At 42.9% G+C, this 23,866-nt stretch overlaps 1 protein-coding gene across 1 annotated transcript in view; it reads right to left on the reverse strand.

The window, feature by feature from the left end:
* Window positions 1-8,069: 8,069 nt before the first annotated feature.
* Window positions 8,070-23,866, reverse strand: part of Itgb6 (integrin subunit beta 6) — a 75,333-nt gene continuing 59,536 nt past the window's right edge. Inside the window, exons 14-16 of the mRNA XM_032903369.1 lie at window positions 21,450-21,569; window positions 14,926-15,092; window positions 8,070-10,294 (exon numbers count right to left, since the gene is read on the reverse strand). Of these exons, the coding sequence (XP_032759260.1) occupies window positions 10,196-10,294; window positions 14,926-15,092; window positions 21,450-21,569 (386 nt within the window). The 3' untranslated portion in view covers window positions 8,070-10,195. The remainder of the gene's footprint in view (window positions 10,295-14,925; window positions 15,093-21,449; window positions 21,570-23,866) is intronic.

Below are 23,866 nucleotides of genomic sequence, written 5' to 3' on the forward strand. Positions count from 1 at the left end.
ATACTCATGGCTGTGTCCACGCAGCGAAAGCAAAGCAAAGCAAAGCAAAAGGATCTTTTAAAAGAAATTAGCACACAGTAATTAAAATCTCAAAAAGACCCATTTCCATTTCTGTCTCCAGTAACCTTGGGAAGACAGAACAAGAGACAGTAAAGACAGGGGCTTCAGAACGACTTTTATTGAAGAACTTAGTATGTAATTCCTATCATTTTTCTGGTTATATTTACTATCAACCCCCTGCCCCCATGTTTGCCTCTTCCAGTCCATCAGCCAGCAAAGAGGAACATCTTGGCTTGGGTACATGGATTACTCTTCCCTTCAGCTTCTCGTGGGAAGCAGGACAGGTCCTCTATGCTGGGGCATGTTTCCATTGGCGCCAGGCCCTGAAGCAGAGCTAGGAAGACCTTAGGGTAACAGCGTAGGAACTCAGGGATGATAGTGTAGGCCGGGACTGTCTCCTAAGACAACCAATTCCAGCCATTTGAATTCCACCATGTGGATGTCCCGTCTGTCACATGCAGCTCGGAGTAGATTTCTGCCATGTGTGCTGCTTGAATGAGCAATGTCCTCCTTAGTCTCTGGTATTTGAACACTCAGTCCCCAGTTGATGGTGCTGTTTGGGCAGGTATAGGAGACCTGGCTTTTCTACAGGAAGAATGTTACTGGAGGTGACATTTGAGATGAAAAGCCTCCCGGAGCATCAAGTTTGTTCTCTTGGCTTCCCGCTTGTGTTAGAAGAGGTAAGCTCTCAGCCTCCTATTTCTGCTGACATGACTGCCTACCATGATGGCCTCTTACCCTCCAGAGGTAAACTCCTTTCTAGAGGTTGCTGTGGTCACAGTATTTTACCACCACAACAGGAAAGTAACTCACATACCATACAGAATCCCTGCCTCCAGCACAACCTAAGCCTCTCTCTATCCTGAAAGAAAACTCGAGAGGGAAGTGTAAATGCAGAGCAGAGGTCCCGTCCTTGTCTGATTTAGAGGGTGGAAAGCAGTGTTATAGAATGAGAACTGGGCGGGACATGCTCATAACCCATTTCCTTAACATGCTGGCCAGAGACCAATCCCCCGAAAAGGCCTTTAGGTCTTAGTTGGATTTCATTATCCCTCTATGGTTGGGTCTACATTGACCAATGGGCATCCATTATTGCACCCAGAAGAGCTACTTAGGACAAATCCCACAGAGCAGCTCAAGAATAACACCTTCCTCATGCACCAAGGGGCATAGAGAGGGAGAGGGAGAGGGAGAGGGAGAGGGAGAGGGAGAGGGGGAGGGGGTGGGGGGAGGGGAAGGGAGAGGGGGAGAGAGAGAGAGAGAGAGGATGTCCCCCACCATCAAGGATATCAGAATAACATGGCACTTAAGACAAAAGAGTCTGCAACCAGGCATCCTCAGGTCCTGGTCCCACTTTTGCTATTTACAGTCTCAGTAACTGGGGACGTCTCTCTAACTTTCTAAACTTCTGCTTCCATGCATGTCTATTTCTGTATACGCACTTCCATCATGAAGCCGACTGGATACAAGAAATAGACATGACTTTTCAACTAGTCAGTTATTGACAAACAACAGGGTTTCATTATAGTATTTGCAGCTATTGACCTGGAATACAATCAACTGGCATGCAAGCCACAAGTGTCAACACATTTTAAGATTAACCCAACAAATATTACCTGAGCGATACGTTTCTTCACGGAACTCATTTGTGCAAAACGCAAAGGTTACATCACATGTTCAAATATAACAAGATCCTCTCTATGGGATTCATTACATCTTGTCCTTATCAAAGACACCGTATCAAGAATGTGAGGTGTCTAAACCTGTGTCCTTGTTTTCTCCGCACTCCAAGGACAGCTTATGGGATGGAAGACTTATGGATTACAGCTTCTTACTTGCTGGTTATGAAACCCAGTGGGAAGGAATAAAAGATCAGATTGCCTAGCCTTTTCTCAATGCAGAGTGATTTTGCATGGGAGGTTAGCTGCACAGAGGCAGCCCTGTGTAGTCCGTAACACAAAAGAATAAAACCTATTAGTCCAAGGTCCACTCAACCACTAACACCTTTCTAGTAGGAACCACAACCAGAGTTGCTTCATTCAGTGTCAGAACTTCTCAGGCCAACCTACTTTTGTCAATGGAGCCATGGTGAAACCACAAACTTCTGCGTCGTGTTGTCCTGCATCTGCTGTAGCAGAGTAATGAATTCTAATGAAAGCATTTCTACTTACTGCATTTCGTTTAGTCCTGGCTTCTCCTCTCTCACTGTATTTTCTTATCTAGATTTATAAGAATGGTATGGAATATTTATGAATCATCAACGATTTGGGATATTGCAGAGTGAGCCCAGGGCCTCGCCCACAGTAAGCAAATATTTTATTACTGAGCTGTAACCCCAGTCAGTGTTAATATTTAAGTGAAGGCTTTGAAGGCCATCCTTCTTTAGCCGCTAAATATTGCTGTTAGTGGGAGAGCTTCTGTCGGGCCATGAGTCTGCAAGAAGTTCTAGACGAATTGGGCAATGGAGGGATGAAAAAAATATCAGAGGGCTTTCATTTAATTGGGAAGATTATTCTGGGTCAGATATGTTATTTGGGTGTGGGAGGTTCAGAAGAATATTTCAGAAAACACTTGTTTCTTGTGTTGAAGAGGAGTTGAGAGTCATCACATGGACTGAGATCCCCAGAGAGCTGGTCTTTCTGCTCTTATCACAGAGCTAGGCCTGTAGGCTGGGCTGGCAAAGAAACTGGCAGAGCTACTCTGAACATGGTATAGGAACTGCCACATCTGGGCTTTACTACCAAGAGGATGGTGGTCCTATGGTTAAGGTGGTAACTGTCTCAAAAGAATGAGCATATGAGAAATGAGTGCCAGCCACATTTAATTCTCATGCTTCATTCTCAGCACAGATTCGTTTCTTCTTTCCTTTTCCTAAATTTACCACCACTTCTCTATGTCGAACAAGCTCTTTCTTTCTTCTCTTGTCATTGACTCAGTGATATACAATTCATATTGGCCTAGGGCTGCATGCTTCATTTGATACTTTGATTTCCTTATTAGCTAGATTCTTTATAATACAAGAATAAAAAGCCTCTGAAAGTTACCATGGCCATAATTCTCAAGCGCTAAAAGAACCACAAACCCCAAATAAACTACAATCATTACTTCTCCAGAAAGTGAAAGTGAGATGTCTGAATAGTTGGCCTTTTTTTTTGAGGCTATTATGTACGTCCAATAGTGAGTAGTGGACCAGGCCACCCTGTGTGCTAAGTATTTTGCTTAAATAACAAGAGTGGGCTGTCTGTTTTCAATCCAGCACTTGAACTGTGTTCGTGTGACTGCAATCACTGAGCAATAGTACGGGGGAATTGCAAAGCTTAACAAAGTATCATGTCCAAAAAATAGTGGTTTGCATTCAATGGTTCACTCAAATCATCTGGTTCCATTTTTTTAGCACATAGTTGCTCTTCTTTCTCCCCCAGTTCACCTGGTTCTCTCTTAAGTATGATGGTGTTGACCCCTCGGGCCTTTGTACTTGATCATTCTCTTCTTACACAGGTCCTTGCTCAAAAATTTGAACTGTGGCTGAGGGTGCCTCCTCCTACGTCATGGGATGGCTTTATGTCCTGCCTTTTGTTCTGAATTGCTCTCAGTACTATCTTACTTCAGGTTCTCCATAAAACAAGAGCCTGCAGCAAAGTTTGGTTTTATTTGGAGGTTCTATGCCAGGGAAAAAGGCAAGTGTGGGAAGGGGTAAGAGATGGCAATCACATGATGCTGTTGTAGGATGCTGGTGACCTCGTTCCCAGAAACGGCTGCTGGTGGCTCAGCTCCAGTGTGTCTTCTGATTCTTTCCCGTCTCTACTTCTTGGGTGTCTTCCTACTTTCTTTGGATGCTAGCTCTCCTACATGGTCCTGTTGTGTTATGTGATCCATTAGCATAGCAATTGGCAAAGCTACTTTGAATATAAGAACTGCCGCACCTGGTGGGCAGAGGATGGTGGGAGACAAAATTCCACAGCGAGCTCCCGGTTCCTCTGGGTCTTATGACTAGTCCAGGCACAGACCTGGGAGGCCAGTGAGGCCTAGTAGATGCAAGGTAAGCCAAAATTTGTCTACTGTCCCAACATTACATTCTTACTTGTATATTATTATTCCCCCCATTGGTATAGAGATTGTTTTGTTCAGTACTCACAATATATCCACAGCCACAGGGAGAATGTTAGACATATACCAGGCATATAAAATAAGTATTTATTGAATTAATTTACTGTGTGTCAGGGTTAGTTAACAGGAACTAGGAGAGGCATAGAAGATAAACTCCTACTGATGAAGACACCATGTACTTTGGACACAGGATTCATAGGCCCTTGAGTTCGTACTGACTGGAAAGCCTCCTCTCTGAAGACTACCTTTTATGGTACCAGAAAGCACTATGCCAGTTTCAAAAGGAGGGAAGAAGCCAACAGCACTACCTAGAAATGATTCCTATGAGCTACAGCAATGACTAACATAGCCTGCTAACCCTGAGAGTGCTCAAACCCATGGACCTTTGAGGAGAGCTTACAGCTGCCTCTTTACTAAAACAGCAGGATCCCTAATCTTAGTTTAAATATTTATCATTGTACACAAAGATGAGTTTAGTCTTCACCCCTCATCAAAAAAAAATTCTCTTTGCAACAGATAGAGACCACTATAGAAAAATCACAACCAATCAAAATACAAAATTGTGGACTCCTGTCCCAACTGATATACCTCGCAGGTATCATTGCAGGGATATTGTAGAATCAGGGATCATCGTAGAAGAGGAGGCCAAACGATTGTAAGAGCCAAAGGAACCGGGAGCTCGCTGTGGAATTCTGTCTCCCAGAAATGTCAGAAGCTACATCCATAAAGCCTCAACATGGCTGCCTTAACAAGACCTGAACAAGGATGACGTCAACAGGCATGTGAGGAGGCAAAGCTCTCGAGGCCTTAAACCTGTAGTTCTAGACAAAGACTACAGGTAACTAAGGAATTCAGGAGAAGGAGAAACAGTCCTCCTCAGGGAAGAGCACATCAATTTAATATACCATACCAAATGGTCAACTCTGAAAACATGTGCATACAAGTGACATTCTATAGACTGAGCAGGTTGTATTTGGGTATATATATTTATACATATATACACACACACATTATGCATATAGCAACAATTAAAGAAAAAGGGGGCCATGAATTTGAAGGAGAACAAAGAGGAACATATGGGAAGCTTTGGAGAGAGAAAAGGAAAGAAGAGATGATGTAATTATATTACAATCTCAAAAAAATTAAAAAAAGAAATAGCATGTCTCAGAAAAACTACTCCTGATTTGACTTTGTCTGCATTTTTCTAAGGAATGGAGAGAGAGAGAGAGAGAAAGAGAGGAAGAGAGAGAAAGAGAGAGAGAGAGATTAATCTGACTTTGTGAGCATTTTGTCTTCTTGATTCTCTGTACCCATGTATTCATAAATCTGGTATGTCTACTTACCAATAATGAACAGTCTGAGAAGGGAATCGGAGAAACAATTGCACTTATAATGGCTTTAAAAATCTAGTAATGAATTTAACAAGGAAACTGAAAGACTTCTAACAGTGAAAATTTTTTAAAATGGAGGGAGGAAACTGAAAAGAACCTAGAAGATGATCTTTCCATGCTCATGGGTTGGAAGAATTAATGCAGGGGAAAAGGATGTCTTCCCAAGTGCAATCCCAACACAGTGCTAATGACCATGTAAATAAACAGTAAAAAATAATCTCAGAATTCTCAAGAAAGCATGAAAGACCCTCGATAAACAAAGCAAAAAGGAAATTACTGGAGCTATGACCACACTTGATTTCAAGTTACACTACAGAGTCACAGTAACAAAACCGCGTGGCACTGTCACAAAGCAGACACGAAGATGAGGAAAGCAGACTAGAGGATACAGAACTAACCCCTACAGGGACAGCCACAGGACTTTTTACAAAGGTGCTAAAAAAAAAAAACCAAAAAACAAAAACCAAAAAAACAACAACAACAACAAAAACACATACACACATGGTGGGAAAAAGAAGCCTCTTCCACACATGGTCATGGGAAAACCTGACATCCACATGTGTAAGAATGAAGCCTCAATCTTATCTGTACAAAAATCAACTCAAAATGTATCAAAGATCTTAATCTGAGAGCAGAAACTCTGAAAGTAATAGAGGAAAATGCAGCCAAACTCTTGAAAGTTTAGTCATTTTGAAAGGGACTCCAAGAACTCAAGAAACAGCACCAAGAATTAACAAATGAGACTGTATGGAATTTTAAAAATACTTCTTCATAGCAAAGGAAAATCATTTGTCAAGTAATGAGACATCGTACAGAATGGAAGACCGTCTTGGCTAACTCTACATCTGACACAAAATTAATATCCAGAATATTTTTAATAAATTAAGAACCCAAACAAGGGGCTGAGAGGAAGGCTCGGTTAGTACAGTACTTGCTGTGTGATGGGGCAACACTGTGGCAGAAGGAACTCAGGGAGAGCTGGCTAGTCAGTGCAGCCAAACTGCTGTGCTCCAGGTTCAGTGAGCAATTCTGTCTCAACAAACAAGGTGAAGACCGGAGAGGATACCCAGTGTAGACCTCTGGCTTTATATGCATATACATACACACATACATCATACGCACACACAGGCACGTACATACATCACATGAACACACACACACACACACACAGAGAGAGAGAGAGAGAGAGAGAGAGAGAGAGAGAGAGAGAGAGCACCCTATCAAATAAACCAATAAATGGGAGAATAAGGTGAACAGACAGTTCTAAAAAATACTTAAATGACCAATAAATATATGAAAAGCTGTTCAATATCTTTAGCCACTGTGGAAATTACAAACTAAGTGAAGGGGCGATTCTCATGTTAAAGTCCTGTTCCTCAATTGTTCTTGATTTATCAGCAAAGGAGATGGGGCAGGGTAGGCTATTGCTGGGTGGAAGGTACAGGCAGGACTTGCAGGCGGGAAAGAAGAGAGGGTCTTTCTGCTATGCTTTGCAGGAAGAAGAATGCAGCAAATATGCGAGGGAGTGGTGGTGGTGGTGGTGGGAAGCTGGGGCCTGTGGCCAAGGATGTTTGGCAGGGGCTAGGTAGGATAGCCACTGAAGTTTAGGGCAAGCGGAGAGATAGAGTTAATAAATTTACCAAGGCCTTTCCAGGAGGGTTGAGAGGGGAGATAGTAACACCCAGCAATTGTGCCTAGAAGGCAAGTTGTAAAGTAGCAAACTATGTGTGTACGTCTTTTATCCACGGACTCAAGGGTCTCAGGAGGGGGCCAATAGCACTGTCACCTCCCAGACCAAAGATGGGTAGTACAAAAGGGAAGTCGGGCGGGGGCTCCAGAGTGCTGCCATCCTGGAGCAAAAGGTGGTAGCTTAAAACTACACATAACAACTAAGACCATACCAGTAGTCTATCCTACTACGGTCATGTTGGCTATCATAAAGAAAAAATAACGAACTCTGGTATGAATGTGGGAGAAAGGCTACAGCAAGATAGAGATCAACATGGGCATTCCTCAAAACCCTTGAAGATGGATCTGCCATTTCACCAATAGGTGACATTTATAGGTACATACACAATGACTGTAAGGAAGCAGTAGGGGGCTCCGTCCTTGGATTGAGGATGGCAGTCTTTTCCCTATGCCATGGAATGCCTTCTGTGTGCATCTTTGTCCCCTCCCCTCTTCTTATAAAGGACATCAGTCACCTGGATTGGGGCCTCACACTGTCACCCCATTTAAATTTATGTGCCCTCTTTAAAGATCCTATCTGTAATTTTACAGTCTTGGGGTTAAGACACGTTTCTTTAAGGGCTGTATTCAGGGGAAAGATTTAAGCCCATAACACCAATCCTAAAGAACTTGGTTTTACCAAATGTGGGATAATATTCTGTTCTTCTTCTTGGCCCTTGACTGAAATCGCCAAGGCAAGTCAGAGTGACTTACAGAAAGATCCAGAAATGCAAGAAAGGGGTTTGTACCAAGTAAACGAAAGGCATTGTTGTCCAACCAAGGTTCATTGTTTAAATTACGTTTATTTATGTCAACGCAACAATAAAACCACTTTAAAAAAACAACCATTTTATCTTCATGTAACATAATTCTTCAGTGAACAGAAGCACTACTGTTAATGTTTTGACCCTTTCAAGGTCCTGCCTTGGGTCAAAACGGTAATTAGAGAAAGAACAAATTCTTCCTGATACACACATGAGAGAAACTTCTATTTTCTAAAATCTCATTCCAGCAATAACACAAAAGCAGAAGAGACAGTTCAGAGGCAGCAGTACCACCGTATCACTAGGAGTGCATCTGCTGGTTGCCCCAGACTCCAAGGTCTTGGACCATTCAGGGACCCAAAGGAGATTCATTAAGATTTTTCTTTTAAATTTAGCCATGTCCTCCCTAACTGACTAATTTACCTGAGTTATTAAAAACCAAAAAAGAAAGAATCTAGATGATGTGAAAATGTACGCAGACCTATCTGGCAGGAGTAAAGGAGGTTTGACCAAGCTGACAATTCAACAGACAGCGGTTAAAGCCTCCACTAACATGGGGCCATTCACCTAGGGAGTGGCTTCACCTTAAAACCCAGTTAAGGCAATACACACTGCACAGAAAATACAGCAACCGGCCCACATTCCAGGGACCCGCGTGCTATTCGTTTTGTGTCAGTACACTTTCAAACTAAGATAGTTATACCATAACTAATACAATCCTTCTATCATTTTACTGACAAAAGAGTGTCGTGCATGAGAGAGAACAAAGGGCTTGGAGTTATAACCTAGAGAGTCTGCAGGAGCTCTTCTGCCCACTCTCTCAGCTTCTCTGTGGAGATCCAGTGAGATCAAAGTGCTTTGTAATGCAGCAGTAACCATAAGGAGTGAAACCCTCCAGATACTATTCCTCCAACCTGCTACAGGTTGGTTTGTTGCCTGCATGGATTTTGTAAGTGGTCTTACTTTTTAAAGTAAGTAGGTGGCACGCCCACTCCCTGAGGCTGGGATGTACGTGCTGGGTGGTGCACATGGGAAAGGAATATCCTTTAGGAAGGGCAGACTCCATGAGGGACTTCCGAAGTCTTGACATGGTTGATGAAAAACCATGTGGCCTTTTACTCTGTTAGCCTAGGTTTCTTTTCTATTCCTGAAATTCTAGTTGATCTGTGTATAACTTAAAGTGATTTTTTTAAAGGTGGACACCTTTGTATGATAGTTGTGGAGTTTTGAAGACTGTAGCTGTGTGCAATAATATGTAATAATAGGAGGGAAACTTGGGGACCAGAGGGCAATTAAGCAAGCAGTGTTACTTCAGTGTTACAAGCAATGTAATTTATAAATTACCCTTTCCTCATCTTTGAAACAAAATACTTGTGTCCATGACTTTTAAGTGTACAAACCCATGACCATGATTAACATTTAATTTTCAATCTCTCCCTTAGGAGATCACTAGGAGAACTGGATTCTTTCAGCTGATGGGAAACCAGACTCTCATTTCTCATACATGAAAGTTAAGGTCACTGAGCATGACATGTCACATCTTTAATCCCGGCACTCAAGAGGCAGAAACAAGCAGATCATTTCCCAGTTCAAGGCCAGGCAGCCTGGTCAATTCCAGAGCAGCCACAGAGACACCCTTTCTCAAAAACAAAAACAAAAACAAACAAAAACCCGACCAACAAACCAACCAAAGAAACAAATTCCTTCAGGAAATAGGAAATAGACCTTCTGCAAGTTCAGAATAAGCGGTTCCTGTGGGTATACAATTTTTTTTTTTTTTTGAGACAAAGACTTTAGGTAGCTGGCTGGATTCAGGAAGCAAATGAGATTCTAATTCTGAACATTTTTCAAATGCAAATCAAATCCCCATGAATCATTTTGATGATTTTTTTGAGGCATTAATGCGTCAGAGTTCATATTCTTCAAGTGATCTTGAATTCACCTCTTTGCTTGGGATATTCTTTTCTTGATTATTTCCAACTTGCAAACAATGTCTCACCTTCACTCCCTGAATGACTGATCTCTGAATGACCTGTTAGTATCTTAAGTCAACCTCCTTTTGACGAAACAAAGGAAGACAAATCATACAGTGCATTAACCTTTAACGTAAGCAGAGCTGACTTTCTCTGGCCGAAGGAGGTCCGTCTACCCATCTGAAGAAAGGCCCGCTTTGTGCTTCTCCCTGTGTTTGTAGGTCACGTTCTTAAAAGTGCTGGTGGAGCCTCGGTACAGCGGATTGGTTCCCTATAGAACAGGGGAAAATGGTTCAAAGGAAAGGAGATGCATTTTGTTAGTACACCATTTTCATGTCTTCAAACATTTGTGTTACAGTTCAAACTGGAGAGTCAAGCTCCATCTTGGAAGCTCTTTGAATTTATTTTGGTACATTTTAAATTTTAGTCACCTTTATCTCATTTATTTCTTTATCGTGTGGTATATACGTACGTGTGTGCATCTCTAAAAGTGTGATTTTTAATTGTATTATGCTGCGTGCCTGAGGAGGGCACTCTGGAAGTCAGTCTTGATCTTCCACTGTGAGGTCCTAAGAATCAAGCTGGGTTCAGCAGGTTCTCAACGTCTGTTACCCTCAGAGCCACACTCTCTGGCCCTCCACCTTAGGCCCTGAAAGAGTCTCTCAGTTAACCGGGTTGGGGCAGGGGGTGGGGGCACAGGAGGAAGGGTGGAGCACACCAATTTGGCTAGACTGGCTGGGTAGATCTCCAGGACTATTTGAAGGTTCGTGGGAGGAGCACCTACACCCCTGCCCCCTACTGGAGTGGAGGACCCTTACCAATTTGGCTAGACTGGTTGGCTAGCAGTCTCCAAGGCTGTTTATTGAAGGAGTACCCACACACTCATGGTCAACCCTCACCCCTTCACACACACACACACACACACACACACACACACACACACACACACACACACACACACACACACGCTCCTCCTGTACTCTGTGAAGAAGCCCAATAAACTTAGTGGTTCTCCAGAATGAACTTTGGTGGAATTGTGCCTGGTTTACCATGGGACTTTAGGATGAAGGGTAGATATAGTTTATAACTCCCCAGGAGAAGGAATTTTATCTACAACTTAACGAAATTGTATTTGCCATCAGAAGAACTGAGGAAAACAAAAACATTTCCTGACCTCACTGACCCTTGCCCTTGGATTTGTGGTAATGCTTCCTCCCAGTGAGAATCGCCCCTCTAACTACATCTGTATTGCTTTGAGTGATCCATCCTCTGACCAAGAGCCCTTGGTCATGTGACTTCAGACTGATGCCGTCTCTGCACTGAGGGCAAGAAGAAGTAGTTCGTTGGCTAGAGCTCCCTGGTGGGTGAAGGCCAGGTTGCTGTATTGTCTGTACTCCTAAGGTAAGTCTGGAGAGTTAATCCAGCCACCATGAGCATCAAGAACATTTAAAGGTGAACATAAACGTCTATGGTCTCGGGTGGGTGTAGCGTCTCATTTGCCATAAAACCCAGAAGAAGTTTTATGAAGTCTAAGGAGTAGAAATTATTGATAAAGTCATTGGTTAAAGAGGCAAGATGGAAAAACATGGGGTGCAGGTGGGGATGATGGCTGAAGCCTGGGCTGAAGGGAGAGGAGGGGTTGTGGAAGAACAAATGGGTGGTGATCAAGGCCAGCTTAGGTCTTCATAGGACTAGTACTTGTTCATAGCCCCTACCCCATACCTGTTTATCATATTAAAATGCACCTACTTCCCCTCTACAATAGAATTGTGTGTGTGTGTGTGTGTGTGTGTGTGTGTGTGTGTGTGTGTGATGGATGTGCAGCTATGCCTGCCTGTACATGCACATGTATAGGAGGCAAGAAGTCAATGCTGTTTATTTTCTATTGCCTCCCCCACCCTCACTCCCTTTGAAACACAGTCTCTCTGTGCTATGGAGCTCACCATTTCGTCTACACTGTCTGTAGTGAGCCCCAGGAGTTGCCAGTTTCCAACACCGGAGTTCAGATTTGAGCTGGCTTTTACATGGTTGGTATGAAGCAACCATGGTTGGAATATGAACTTGAGTTTTCTTGCTTGCATGCTTTCCCCACTGAGCCATCTCAGTAATCCCTCCCAAAATAGATTTTATAGGCACTCTAGAGGGAATGGCTCAAGTTTCAAGAGACAGGACAATAAAACACTATTTTGTAGACAGCTGATCATCTACTTTTGTGCAGGTCTCACTTATTTCTAAACTTCTTTGTTTACTCCAGTCTGGACTAGTTCAGGGATCCCTAGCAGAGGGTCAATGGACTAAGAGTCCATCCTAGAAGGAAGAGATGTTAACTTGAGAAGAAACAAGTCCACACTCCTACAGAGGTGAAGGAAGGAGGTGGGGCCTGACCTCAGCTGATGGTCAGAGTTCAGGAGAGCATGCTAGCATTGGGCTTTGTGAGCAGGAGCAGGAGGGGAAGTGGCCAGCACTGTCCATATTCATTATTGATGTCCCTTTGTGAGATGTCCAGTTGAGACTCAGGCTTAGGGCCCATGGGTGAGTGTCCACATTTAGACAAGGCCAGTTTCTGAGTACATAAGGTGACCAGGTAGATTTCCCCAAATATCAAGGCCATGGTAGTAAGGCTGGATTCTGCAAAGCCACGGGACATTTTTCAGGCTTGAACAAAAGCATATGAAAGCTCCATTATGACCCACAGCTTTTTTAATGATTGCCTAACTGCCAACTGCAGACATCATTTGTTTAGCATAGAAGAAAATCAATCCATGACTCCTAGAAATGTCAGGCTAAACCTATTTTTTTTTTCCGCCTCAAGTTAATGACTTGTCATCCAAGAGAAAAAAAATGTCCAATCAAAGATGAATTAAATATCTTCCATTCGTGTTTTCAGAAGAAAAAGGCTGACAGGTTTTTTTTTTTTTTTAACTTAATGTAAGGTAACCTTTCTTTATAGTCCTGATAAAATATTTCTGGAGGTCAGGGCAAAGATCTGTCCTCAGCTCTGTCCCCTTAAGCATCCCAGGGGCCCAATGGTTCAGGTGAGCTCGCTGAGTTTTAAAGATCAGTTGAGTTCATCCCTTGAGAAGATATAGGTTTTAGATTTTTAAATGAGTTAATCTGAAGACCTTTAAATGTACACACAAAGCATACATTTGTCCCAGGAGGAGGATATGTCTGTGAGATTTGAACTGAAGTTTTGAATTGAACCTCTTTTGCATGCAAATGAATAATTATTACCTAGTTGTCATCTACTCGGGAACATCAAACATTTGTTATTCAAAGAAACCCAATTGAGTGAGGGAATAATATTTTCCATTTATGCTGTTATCTGTTTAATGCGTGGTTTTGTCTCACTTTAGTTGAAGAAACGGCTAAAATTTGGCATTTGAATTTCAGTCATGGGTAGCTTCCTGAGGGAGAACAATTCATGTTTTGGAGGAAATTAACTGTTAATTAAAACGTTATTCTAAAGATATTAATCATTTGCTGGCACTCAGGCCTGCGTCTGAGAACATTAAAATATGCTGGTTGTGGACACGCATCACAGAATAGCCACATGTTTGCTTGCAGAATCAGAATACCTGCTTATTATTTCCAGAAACTTCAACCAAAGGCTGTTCTTAGAACAAATTAACAGTCAGGGCTCAACCCTACCTGTACCAAAGCACTGGGGAGCTCCCGAACTTTTGGCTGAATCAGTTCAAACCCCAAATCTGCCTTCACTTACCTTTACTCCTACATTATTGATTGGCTCACTAAAGAGTACAGATATGTACTCTACAAATGATCACGCCTATGTCACACCTAATCGAATTAAATATATGTCCTCGCTATCATTCTAGTATCTGCTGTGTATCAACCTCTTCCCAGTTGTCTTAAAAAATATAGTCTTACAGTTGAAGTCTTCAAGTCAGGACTCAAGAAAGGTCCACAGACCGCGTTTGCTTATTAAAGCCGATGCATTTTTTTTTACTCAAAAGATAAGGCTGATTAAAACCTTTATTGGCCTTTGTCTGTGATGTACATTATGATTAGTTTGAAATCATTCCCCCAAATATGAACATTCATTATCAAAAATGGAAAATTCCATTTGCTCTCGGACCTGAGGATATTGCAATAGGCTTAGGGGAAATAGTGTGAACGTCAATTTATTTAGGCAGATGAACCCAAAGGCTCATGTGTTTGCCTGCGCTTTCTCCAGTGAGCTCACTGTTTTTGGAATCAGTGGGGTAAGATAATTGCTATTAGATAGCTCGACACACCATTAGAGATTGAGAGATGAAATTAAAACCATGAAATTGTTTCCAGGGGTCTCTAGAAATGTAATTATCTCTCCTATGGAAAAGAGACACTGAAAATTGTAGTCCTGCTTTCCGTTTGCCGACTGAGACGACATTTAAATTATATCTATTGAATACATATATTTAGAGGTTTATTTCTTGTAGCTACTTAAATTTTTATGTTATTCAGAAAATACTGCCTGGTATTTGAAAAGGCCTGTCAACTTTGCATCCGCACATCAGTAACAAGTATTTCCATGGAAATCGGAAATGAACTGTCATGCTATCCCTGAGCATTATCCCATTAGATAGAACACGATCAATTTACAGACATGTTTAGATACAGCACCTATGCTTCACTTCCTAAGGTTGCCTCCGCAGCAGCCCCAGGTCACCCTGGCAGGAGTTTCATGAGCCTCTTCAGCTGCTACAAACCCACCCACTAAGACATCCTACATCACGAGAACAACCCAGGTCCAGACAATGGCTTCTTCTGCTCTCTAAGAAAGGTAGAAACCAAGGCTGTTGGGACCACACTGAGAGTGGTCATAGAAGTGTCACCTGAACTCTGCAGAGAATGCCTGAGTCCCTGATCGTTATCATCAGGTCTCCAGAGATCACGTACCGTTTGCCACTTGGCCTTTGATCGTTCTGCTTCAAATTTAGCAACTTCTTTCCGGTCGTGAAAGGATACCAGCAGCTTCCAAATGCACAGTAGCACGACACCGATGAGCAGGATAGCCAGTGACACCCCCAACATGATCATGGGAATGTTCGGAGGTTTGGGGCAGTCTGTGGGAACAGACAAAACAATCTTTAGAAGCTGCCACAATGAATATTTCACTGTCAGAAGGTTTTCCCACCCCTCACCGCGTTGCAGGGGTTGAACCCAGAGCACAGAACACTGACATTTCTTCTCCCGCTGTGCCGTATGCCCATCTCTTGGGATGGAAAGACCTTTCTCATTGGATTTTCTATTCACGTATTTTCTACAGAAGGGAAATATTGATACCTTCTTGTCTTGCAGAATGTTTTATTTTTTCTAAAACTGAGTTACTTGTTTAAAGGTAGGTTTGTATTCTCAGTAAAAACAAATTATTCAAACCAATTCAAAAATGAATTTATAACCAGCCTTGTATATCCTTGGTTTTCTATGCAGAGATTCAACAAACTATGGTTGAGAATATAAATATGACTTTATTAAATATGCCCAGCCTTTCTCCTTGTCTAAATGGTAAGTATTATAAATATCGAGACAGCAGTTATATTGTATTTGGTTTCTATCTGCTCTCCCCCTCCCTCTCCCTCTCCTCCTCCTCTCCCTCTCCTCTTCTTCCTTCCTTCCTTCCTTCTTCCTTCCTTCCTTTCTTCCTTCCTCTCTCTCTTTCCTTTCTTTCTTTCTTTCTTTCTTTCTTTCTTTCTTTCTTTCTTTCTTTCTTTCTTTCTTTCTTTCTTTTCTTCCTCGTGTCTTCCTTTCTTAAAATAACGTCTCTTACATCACAGGCTAGCCTCAAACTCTACAGCCAAGGATAACCTTGAACACCTGAACCTCCTGCCTTCCCCTCCCCAGCACTGAATTACAGGTGTTTTCCACTCTACCTGGTTTAACACAGTGCTTGGGATTGAACCAAGGCCTCCATGTGTGCTAGGCAAGCACTTGACCAACTGAGCTACATTTCAATCCTCACTTCACATTTTGTAACTAACCTAGAAATGTTTTCAGATATACGGGAAGATGTGTATAAATTCTAGGCACATATAAAGGCCTTCAGTACTGACAGGGTTTGCTATCCTTGGCACAGGACGATCTGGACCCAAATCTCCTGCAGATATAAAGAGCTGGCTATAGATTAGATTTATTTAAAACTTTAATAAAACAAAGTGGCAATTGATGAACATGAAATATTTAAAGGACTGTAAAAATACTGCATTTTAATTTCCAAGATAATCTCTTCTGAGGATATCACAACTACTTTGGAACATAAAACTATTTTGTCAAGAATCTCCTCGATCCTTGTGAACGGTCTCAGGATTATATTCAAAATTATTACTATAGCCTGGCTGGTCATACCTGCCGTCCCAGCATTCGGCAGGCAGATGCAGGAGTTTGATGCTAGCCTAGGTTACAAAGCAAGTTGAAGGCCAACTTGAGCTCCACAGTGAGACCCTGACAAGCAAGGAGTGGGAGTGTAGACCCCTTGCTGAGTATGCATGAAGGCCCAGGTTCCATCCCCAGGACTGAAAAGACTGCTCTTCATTGCAGGCTCCTTGCCCCCTCTCCTTTTAAAAACAGAAAACAATTATAGCTTCGTGTTTTATGCAATGCTCTATTTCCCCAAATGCTGCATTTGGTTCAGTTCTCATCTGATGTATGGTTGGGTGGATTCCACTGAGCCCCTTGACCTCGTCTGTGAGATAAAACAGAGTGCTCCCTCACTTTCCCTGACAACAGAAACATGCTGAAGTGGTCTCGCTGATCAAAACCGCAGCCTCCTAGACCTCCCCCTGACCCAGGATATTCTGTTTCAGTAAGTCTTGGGTAATATCACAGGTTATAAATTATTAACAGTATCTGAGTCTTTCTTATAATCAGGGAAGTATAGGGAATTAGATATGCTCAACTTGAAGATCCCATGATGGGCTGTTTTGGCTCTGTTGATGGTATTATATAATTTTGCAGTTAGACAGCACCTTCCTCTGTTGACAGCAAAACAACTGATCACCCTTGCAGTGGCTGCAAGATGATGCCTCTCTTAATGGGGCGTTATAATTAAGTCCTTCTATTGCTTCCCTGGGAAGAAATTCCACATCAAATGATCATTAAATATCTGTGTCCTCCACCAGAGGTGAGGCAAAAACCTGGCAGTACCTGGGGAAGAAAAGAATCAGGCTTAGCCTATCCTCGATAATGTTACTCTTAGATATTTAATAAAAGAGAGTTGAACATTGAGGCCGGATTGTTTGGTTTTTCAGACCTGAATCTAAAGGGACTAATGACCCCTAACAGCGTGATGCCTCATCTCGCACTTTTCCTGGGTAGAAAACCATAGAAGGACATTATGAAGAAATAAGAAATGCTAATGGCCTGCTCACTATAGTGTCCAGAGCCAAAGGCTGGGCTGTCGCAAGCAATGAAGCATGGCTGTGTCCCTGAGAAAAGACACCGGTCCAGCTCTATTTTTGGCCAAGAAATGTCTGGGCAGGGACAGAGCATTTTCCTAGTCACAGCGGAATGTAGCTTGCTAGGACCTACACCTGGAAGGTGAATCAGGTGAGTGTTCAAGTAGGGAATCAACAAAGAAAAGGTGTGGCTTAGGAGAGAGAACCATTTTAAAACTTAGGCTCATTGAATTCTGTGAATTCCTCAAGAAAAGATTTAGGCCAAGTTGTAGGTAGGTATCAGAACAACAGACCATTACATTTCAGGTTCTCTGGATTCCTTTGGTGCTTAGACTGAAGATGGCGGCCTAGGTGGGAGGAGAGGGTTAGCTCTACTCCTATGTGTAATGTCGTCTGTCAGGTTGGGTCACTGCTGTACCTAATGCTGAGGGTTTGAATATCTAATTCTTAGCTCTGTCTAAGCTGGTAGCCAGATGTGGCTATGGGCACTGGTAGTGTGACTTCTAAATCAGGATGTACTATAAATATTGAAGAACTATCTCACAGTCTAAGCATGAAAAAATGTAGAACACCTTGATTTTGGTGTGGATTTCACGTTGAAATGAGAATATTTTGGAAACTGTGGTGAAGAAACTGAACTTCACCTTGACCTTTTAATTTGCTTTCTAAGAAACATTACATTTTATATAGGGTCCCTAACAGTCCCTATTGGACAATGCTGATGTCTTTCAGATTAAGATATATATTACAGTTGTGTAGCCAGTGGGAGGCAGTGTAGTACAATGGTTAAGAGCCAGGGCTCCAAGCCAGGCTGTTAGAATGCCTGAAGCAAGCGGATCTATGTTCAATCACTGCGAGACCTAGCAACCTGTTTGCTTCCATGCCTTGATTTCCTCACCTGTAGAACAAAAGTCAAACTGGTACCCACTCTATGGAATTGTTGAGGATACTGTGTGACATTAGCACATAGGAAACATGATGATCGACGTGTGGACAAGACATGAGGGCTAGTAAGGACCCCGTACTCAAAGGGACCGTGACAATAAATGCATTCCTCCCCCTTTTCTGACTCCTAGAAGGCAAGGGCACAGATTGTACAAGCTCAACTTGTACCAAGTTAAGTGATTGGCTTCTTTCTGCAAAGAAGGCTTGGCTCTGTGTGTGTGTGTGTGTGTGTGTGTGTGTGTGTGTGTGTGTGTGTGTGGTGTATCTGACATGGCTTGTAGGCTGGTAGGCTCTGACAGGCTCTGACAGACTCTGACATTCTATCCAGACAGAAGAAGGAAGATGAGTGACGCCCTGCCGTGCCTGCATCCCCAGCAACAGTCAGCACACTGGACCAGCTAGCTCCTTTTCAATTTGCTTAGAGGACACTGGCGATCATTAACCTCTCCCTCCTTTTCCTGGGTTTTCATTAGACCTTCTTGCTTCTCCCAGTGTCTACCTTCGGAGCCACAGGTCTCATTGCTGCAGGAGGAAGGAACTACAGTCTCCTGGGGATAGGCTACGGCCTTAGAGCTTCTGGAAGCACCTGGCCTATCCGGGAATGGGGATTTGAGGAATCCTTGGGCCTGTCAGAAGATCAGAAAGTGAGATCTCAGGGAGATACCTTTCCCCTTCCTTCCCCTGACTACAAAAGGATAGGGATAAATAAGAGGTGATACTATATACACAGATGTCAGGCATCTGTGTAGGGTCCGAAGCATGACCCATGGTGTGTCACTCACACTGTGTCCAAGAATAAAAGAACAGACAACAGTTCAGTAACAATACAGAATTTCTTAGCTGAGGGCAGTTTCCATGGGTATGGAGGGTAGGGGTGGGAGACGACTAGAAAGAAAAAAAAAAAAATCAAACCCAGTCAAGCACAAAAGCCTGCACACTGAAAGCAAGGCCTTCTTTGGAAAGTGGCTTTGCTGCCTGGGAGGGGTTTTTCCAATAGAGTCAATATTTTAAGGGATGGCTTTGATTTCAGGACATCATGCTGAAGTCACTATGGCAATGACAAATGCAAGCATTGGGGGTACAGCTGGAGAAGCTGACTGTACAAATCTGATAATAAGAAGGCAGGTTTTTTGTTTTTTGGGTTTTTTTTTGGGTTGTTTTTGTTTTTCTTTTTGTTTTTTCATTTTGTCTTATGAAGTAATCTGGTCTCACAGAGCATGGCTCACCCTGTTTTCTTAACTGATGGCTGCAAGATGCCTTTTGTGTCCGCACAGCTCAGAAACGAATACACAGAGTTTCTAAGTGCCTGCCCACAGGAACTCCCTGCCCCCTCAAAGCAGCAAACCTGTGTTTACAGTCACCCCCACATTTCAGGGGTTATGCCTGCCCTCCAGCTGTCTTGCCCTCAGAGCAGTAATGTGATGTTTCTCTCCTCGCCTTCTTGATTGGAACATGAGGTTGACACCCACTTTGCAGATAGTTCGGTATTATGTGGGTTTTCAACCTCTGGGGTGATACCAAGTTGATAGCTTTGGTTTCAACATCAGGATCTAACATTTTACCAACACTGAAAAACACGTACCAACACCAAAACTCATCCTTTTTATGCCCCGTGTGTTCTGCTGTTGTCTGGGCCAGACCTTAGGCTCCGAACCCAAGTCTGATGAAGCCTGAAGATGCAGCTGTCATTTTTTCTCGGGGAAATTTTAGGGAGGGTGAGTGTCTTAAGAACTCAGTCGGGGTTGTTAGCACTCTCTAAGGAGAGCTGGGAGCCTCTGTGCTAAGCTGGATTGTCAGAATATTGTCAGTGTTGGAAGGCCTGCTGTCCCAGGATACAAGCATCTTAGATAAGCTGCAGGAGTCAGATACCCACATGATTTGAAAGCTCTGCTCTCTACTGCTTCTCTTACTATGTAGTATAAACCTGTCCTTTCCCTTGGCTGGAGATGGAATAGAATTGGAATGTTCCTACATTAGAAATGGATTCCATGTGTTTACAGGGCTGAAAATCCACAGTAGCACAGAAGCAGTGGGTCCCTGCCTGGCCTGTCTGTACCACTGAGCTGAGGTTGCCATGAACTCAAGGCAATCCTCCTGCTTCACTCTCCTGAGTACTGGGGTTATAGGTGTATGCTGGGTGGCCTGGCACTTTGCCACCTTCTGTGGTCACTCCCTTATTTGTTGTCTTGTGTCTTTCCTGATCCAACGTCATCACTGACAGCCGTTGTTGTGAGGACATTTTTTGGCACACGTGTTACATTCCATGTTATTCCACTTACTCTTTGAGTCACCTCTTAAAAGATTGTGCCATTATTGTTCCCATTTTACAGATTAGAAAATAAGATGTTCAGGGAGACAAGTATATCCCATAATCTCAGGGAGTGGTTGCACAACAAAATAGTATTTGAACCACCACTTACTTAAACTTGGCTTTAAAATCCATTGAAGTCCTTGTCTTAGTTAGGGCTTTACTGCTGTGAACAGACACCATGACGAGGTAAGTCTTATAGGGACATCTAATTGGGGCTGGCTTATAGATTCAGAGGTTCAGTCCATTATCATCAAGGAGGGAGCATGGCAGCATCCAGGCAGGCATGGTGAAGCAGGAGCTGAGAGTTCTACATCTTCATCTGAAGGCTGCTAGCAGAATACTGGCTTCCAGGCAGCTAGGGTGAGGGTCTTAAAGCCCACACCCACAGTGACTCACCTACTTCAAGAGGGTCACACCTTCTAATAGTGCCACTCCCTGGGTCAAGCATATACAAATCATCACAGTCCTTGCTGGTTTTTTCTGAAAAGACACACCTGTTGAGTGTATCCTTTTCTTGGTTAACAATGCCAGTAGGTAGCTTCCAGGGAGGTGATACCTGGGCCAAATTAAAAGTCATTGTGTTGCCTTGTAACCTGGTAAATAAGAGACATGGGAACACAGCAACGGCTTTAATGGGATCTTTCAGCCTTTGGAGAAGCACTTCACCCCAAACTCTGTAATGTCTTTCTTGGCAAGCTACCTCAGGTGACTTTCCAGATGCCTTCGACCAGGTAGTATCACTTGACATTGGCAATGGAGCACAAGCTACCCACCTTTTTCACTGATGTTGTGAATGATGGTTTTCCCTTCATTATCCGTAGTTATTAGGAATGTAATAAGACATTCATTTTCTCCTTGCAGCGAGCAGGGGACAGAAGTATCCTTTGAAAACTCTGCACATGAAAGAGTCATTCATTAGGTCAGATGAGATTTCAAAAGAGATAATTTTTTAAAGCGAAGTGGTATTGAGTTTAATATGCAAATGAGAGTTTGCAATGCTGTCGAATGGGAATTCAAAGGCGTACGGTTTTCCCCACCAAGCGAGAGCTTTTGTGTTTTTCCTTAGGTTCCAGAAGACAGGCTCCAGATGCGGTCAATCAGGACTGACCAACAAAATTACCTATCAATCTGAGGAGGCAGATTTCAATAGAGTTAAAGTAGCTCAAGGCAGGTGCCCACAGCTGCCGGGGAATAGAATGGCCTTGATTGTGGTAATGAGGGGGCTGCTATTCCTCTCAGCACAGCATCTGGGAGAACGGCTAGATTACACTGCTGCTCCGTGTAGACGGATACTGAGGCTAGTATATACTGAGGGCTTCTCACAGCAGTGCAGCTAGGACTTCAGGCTCTGCATTGTTGCATGGGGGGGGGGATTAATATCAGGAAACCGAGGCAGAGGTGTCGTGTAGCTCAGAGACCCGAAGGAAAAAGGGAAACTTCAGATTAAAAGGAACCTCAGATAAGTGCTGTCGGACATTCAGCCCACCCTCTTTCTTACCAAGAAGGCGAACTTTCCCTCAAATTGAACATTTTTCCTTAGGAAGCTTATTCAAGAGTCAGAAAATGACGTTCATGATAATAATTGGCAACAAAAATTTTAAACTCCTAGGTCACACATCAAAAATTCTGATGTCACAGCTACCCTTGCCAAAATTATCGAGCATTTTCAGAGTCAAAGCAAACCGAGTTAATTTCATTATTCTCATTCTAAGTTGGAATTTTTGATGACATTATGACTGTCTTTCAGAAACCTGTGATTAAGATAACATTTAATCTAAACTCCTATGTTATATGAGCCAATATTAGTGTGTAAAGATAGATTGTGGAAACCAAATTGCCCAGGTAATATAGAACTACTCATGCTAGACTGTGATTTTCCCCATTAGTTTAAGATGTTAAAGATCTAAAGATGCTAATAAAATAGAATTTATTCATGTGTGTGTGTGTGTGTGTGTGTGTGCGCGCGAGCGCGCGCGCGCGTGCGTGTGTGTGGGATGTGTATGTTCCTTCAAAAAAATAAACAGCTCATCTAGGGCTATTTAGGGCACAGAAATTCTTGTCGTCAAATATGGAAATATTAAGTTCCACTGTTGTCTTTGCATTTAATTTTTAAAAGAAAAACCTGATAGGACCCGTGACTAACAGGCCTTCTATCGTTCATGACAATAGGAAGCAGTAAATAATAAATTCAGCATTCTAAATGAGATTTTGTACAATGGATTTACGTGAACTAACTAGTTTTGAACTCATTAGAAGCATCTATTTACATATGCATGAATACTGGGGGACTCTAATGCAAATTACCCTCGTCCGGTCATTTCCTTATGCATTCGGCCATCTGACTCACCTGGGAGAGTTCTGGGAACCTATCTGAGGTGTTTTAATGGGAGAGTCTGTGATACGCACAGGACTTGGGCATTAAGCGATGATTTAATAAGCATTCTAATTGGGTGCCTTGGATGAAAAGATCTGGGAAGCTCTTGGCAACCGGAGGAGCACGGCTGGCCGAGGTGGCTGGCCGAGGTTACTCCACGTGTTTGGTGGTAAATGGCAGGCACCCTTATTGAAGCTGTAGTTTGGCTCTTTGGTTAGGACCTCATTCACCACTGCCGGCTTGCACTCCAGTAACTAAGATTCATGGGATCTTGGGGCGTGAGCTTTTGCATTTTGCATCTCTTTCCTCAGCGTGGGCCGCAGCAGTGAGAGCTTTACAGCGATCTCTTGAACTCACTTAATGGGACATCAGGCTCTCAGATTGAAAGTATGTGGATGGCTTATCATCCTCACTTCAGTAATAGTAATCCGGCCTCTTTCTTTTCTTCTAAATAGCCACACTGAAGCATAGGGCGGCTTACTTTCCTTGGCCAGGATTATTTAAGTTTTAATGGAACTACGGATCTGACCTTTGACCCCCCTTGTGCTTTAATTACTCCACCGTTTCTTTTCCTGACCGTTGCAGGCTAGATGTGCCCGGTTTCTTAGCAGCGTTTGGGTGTTGAAATAGTATTATCGGATGTGCAACGAAAGATTTGCATAATTAGCTGCTAAGGTTTTCTTTTGTTGTTCAGAGAAAATGGCCCTTTCTTTCCTGCTTTTCCTCCCTCCAGTGTGAGACTTGAATTACTGCCACTGAATAATACAGGGAAAATGAGATCTCGGGCAGCCAGGGAAATCATGCTTAGCGAAGGAA

The sequence above is a fragment of the Rattus rattus genome, chromosome 5, assembly GCF_011064425.1.
Source record: "Rattus rattus isolate New Zealand chromosome 5, Rrattus_CSIRO_v1, whole genome shotgun sequence".
Taxonomy (NCBI): domain Eukaryota; kingdom Metazoa; phylum Chordata; class Mammalia; order Rodentia; family Muridae; genus Rattus; species Rattus rattus.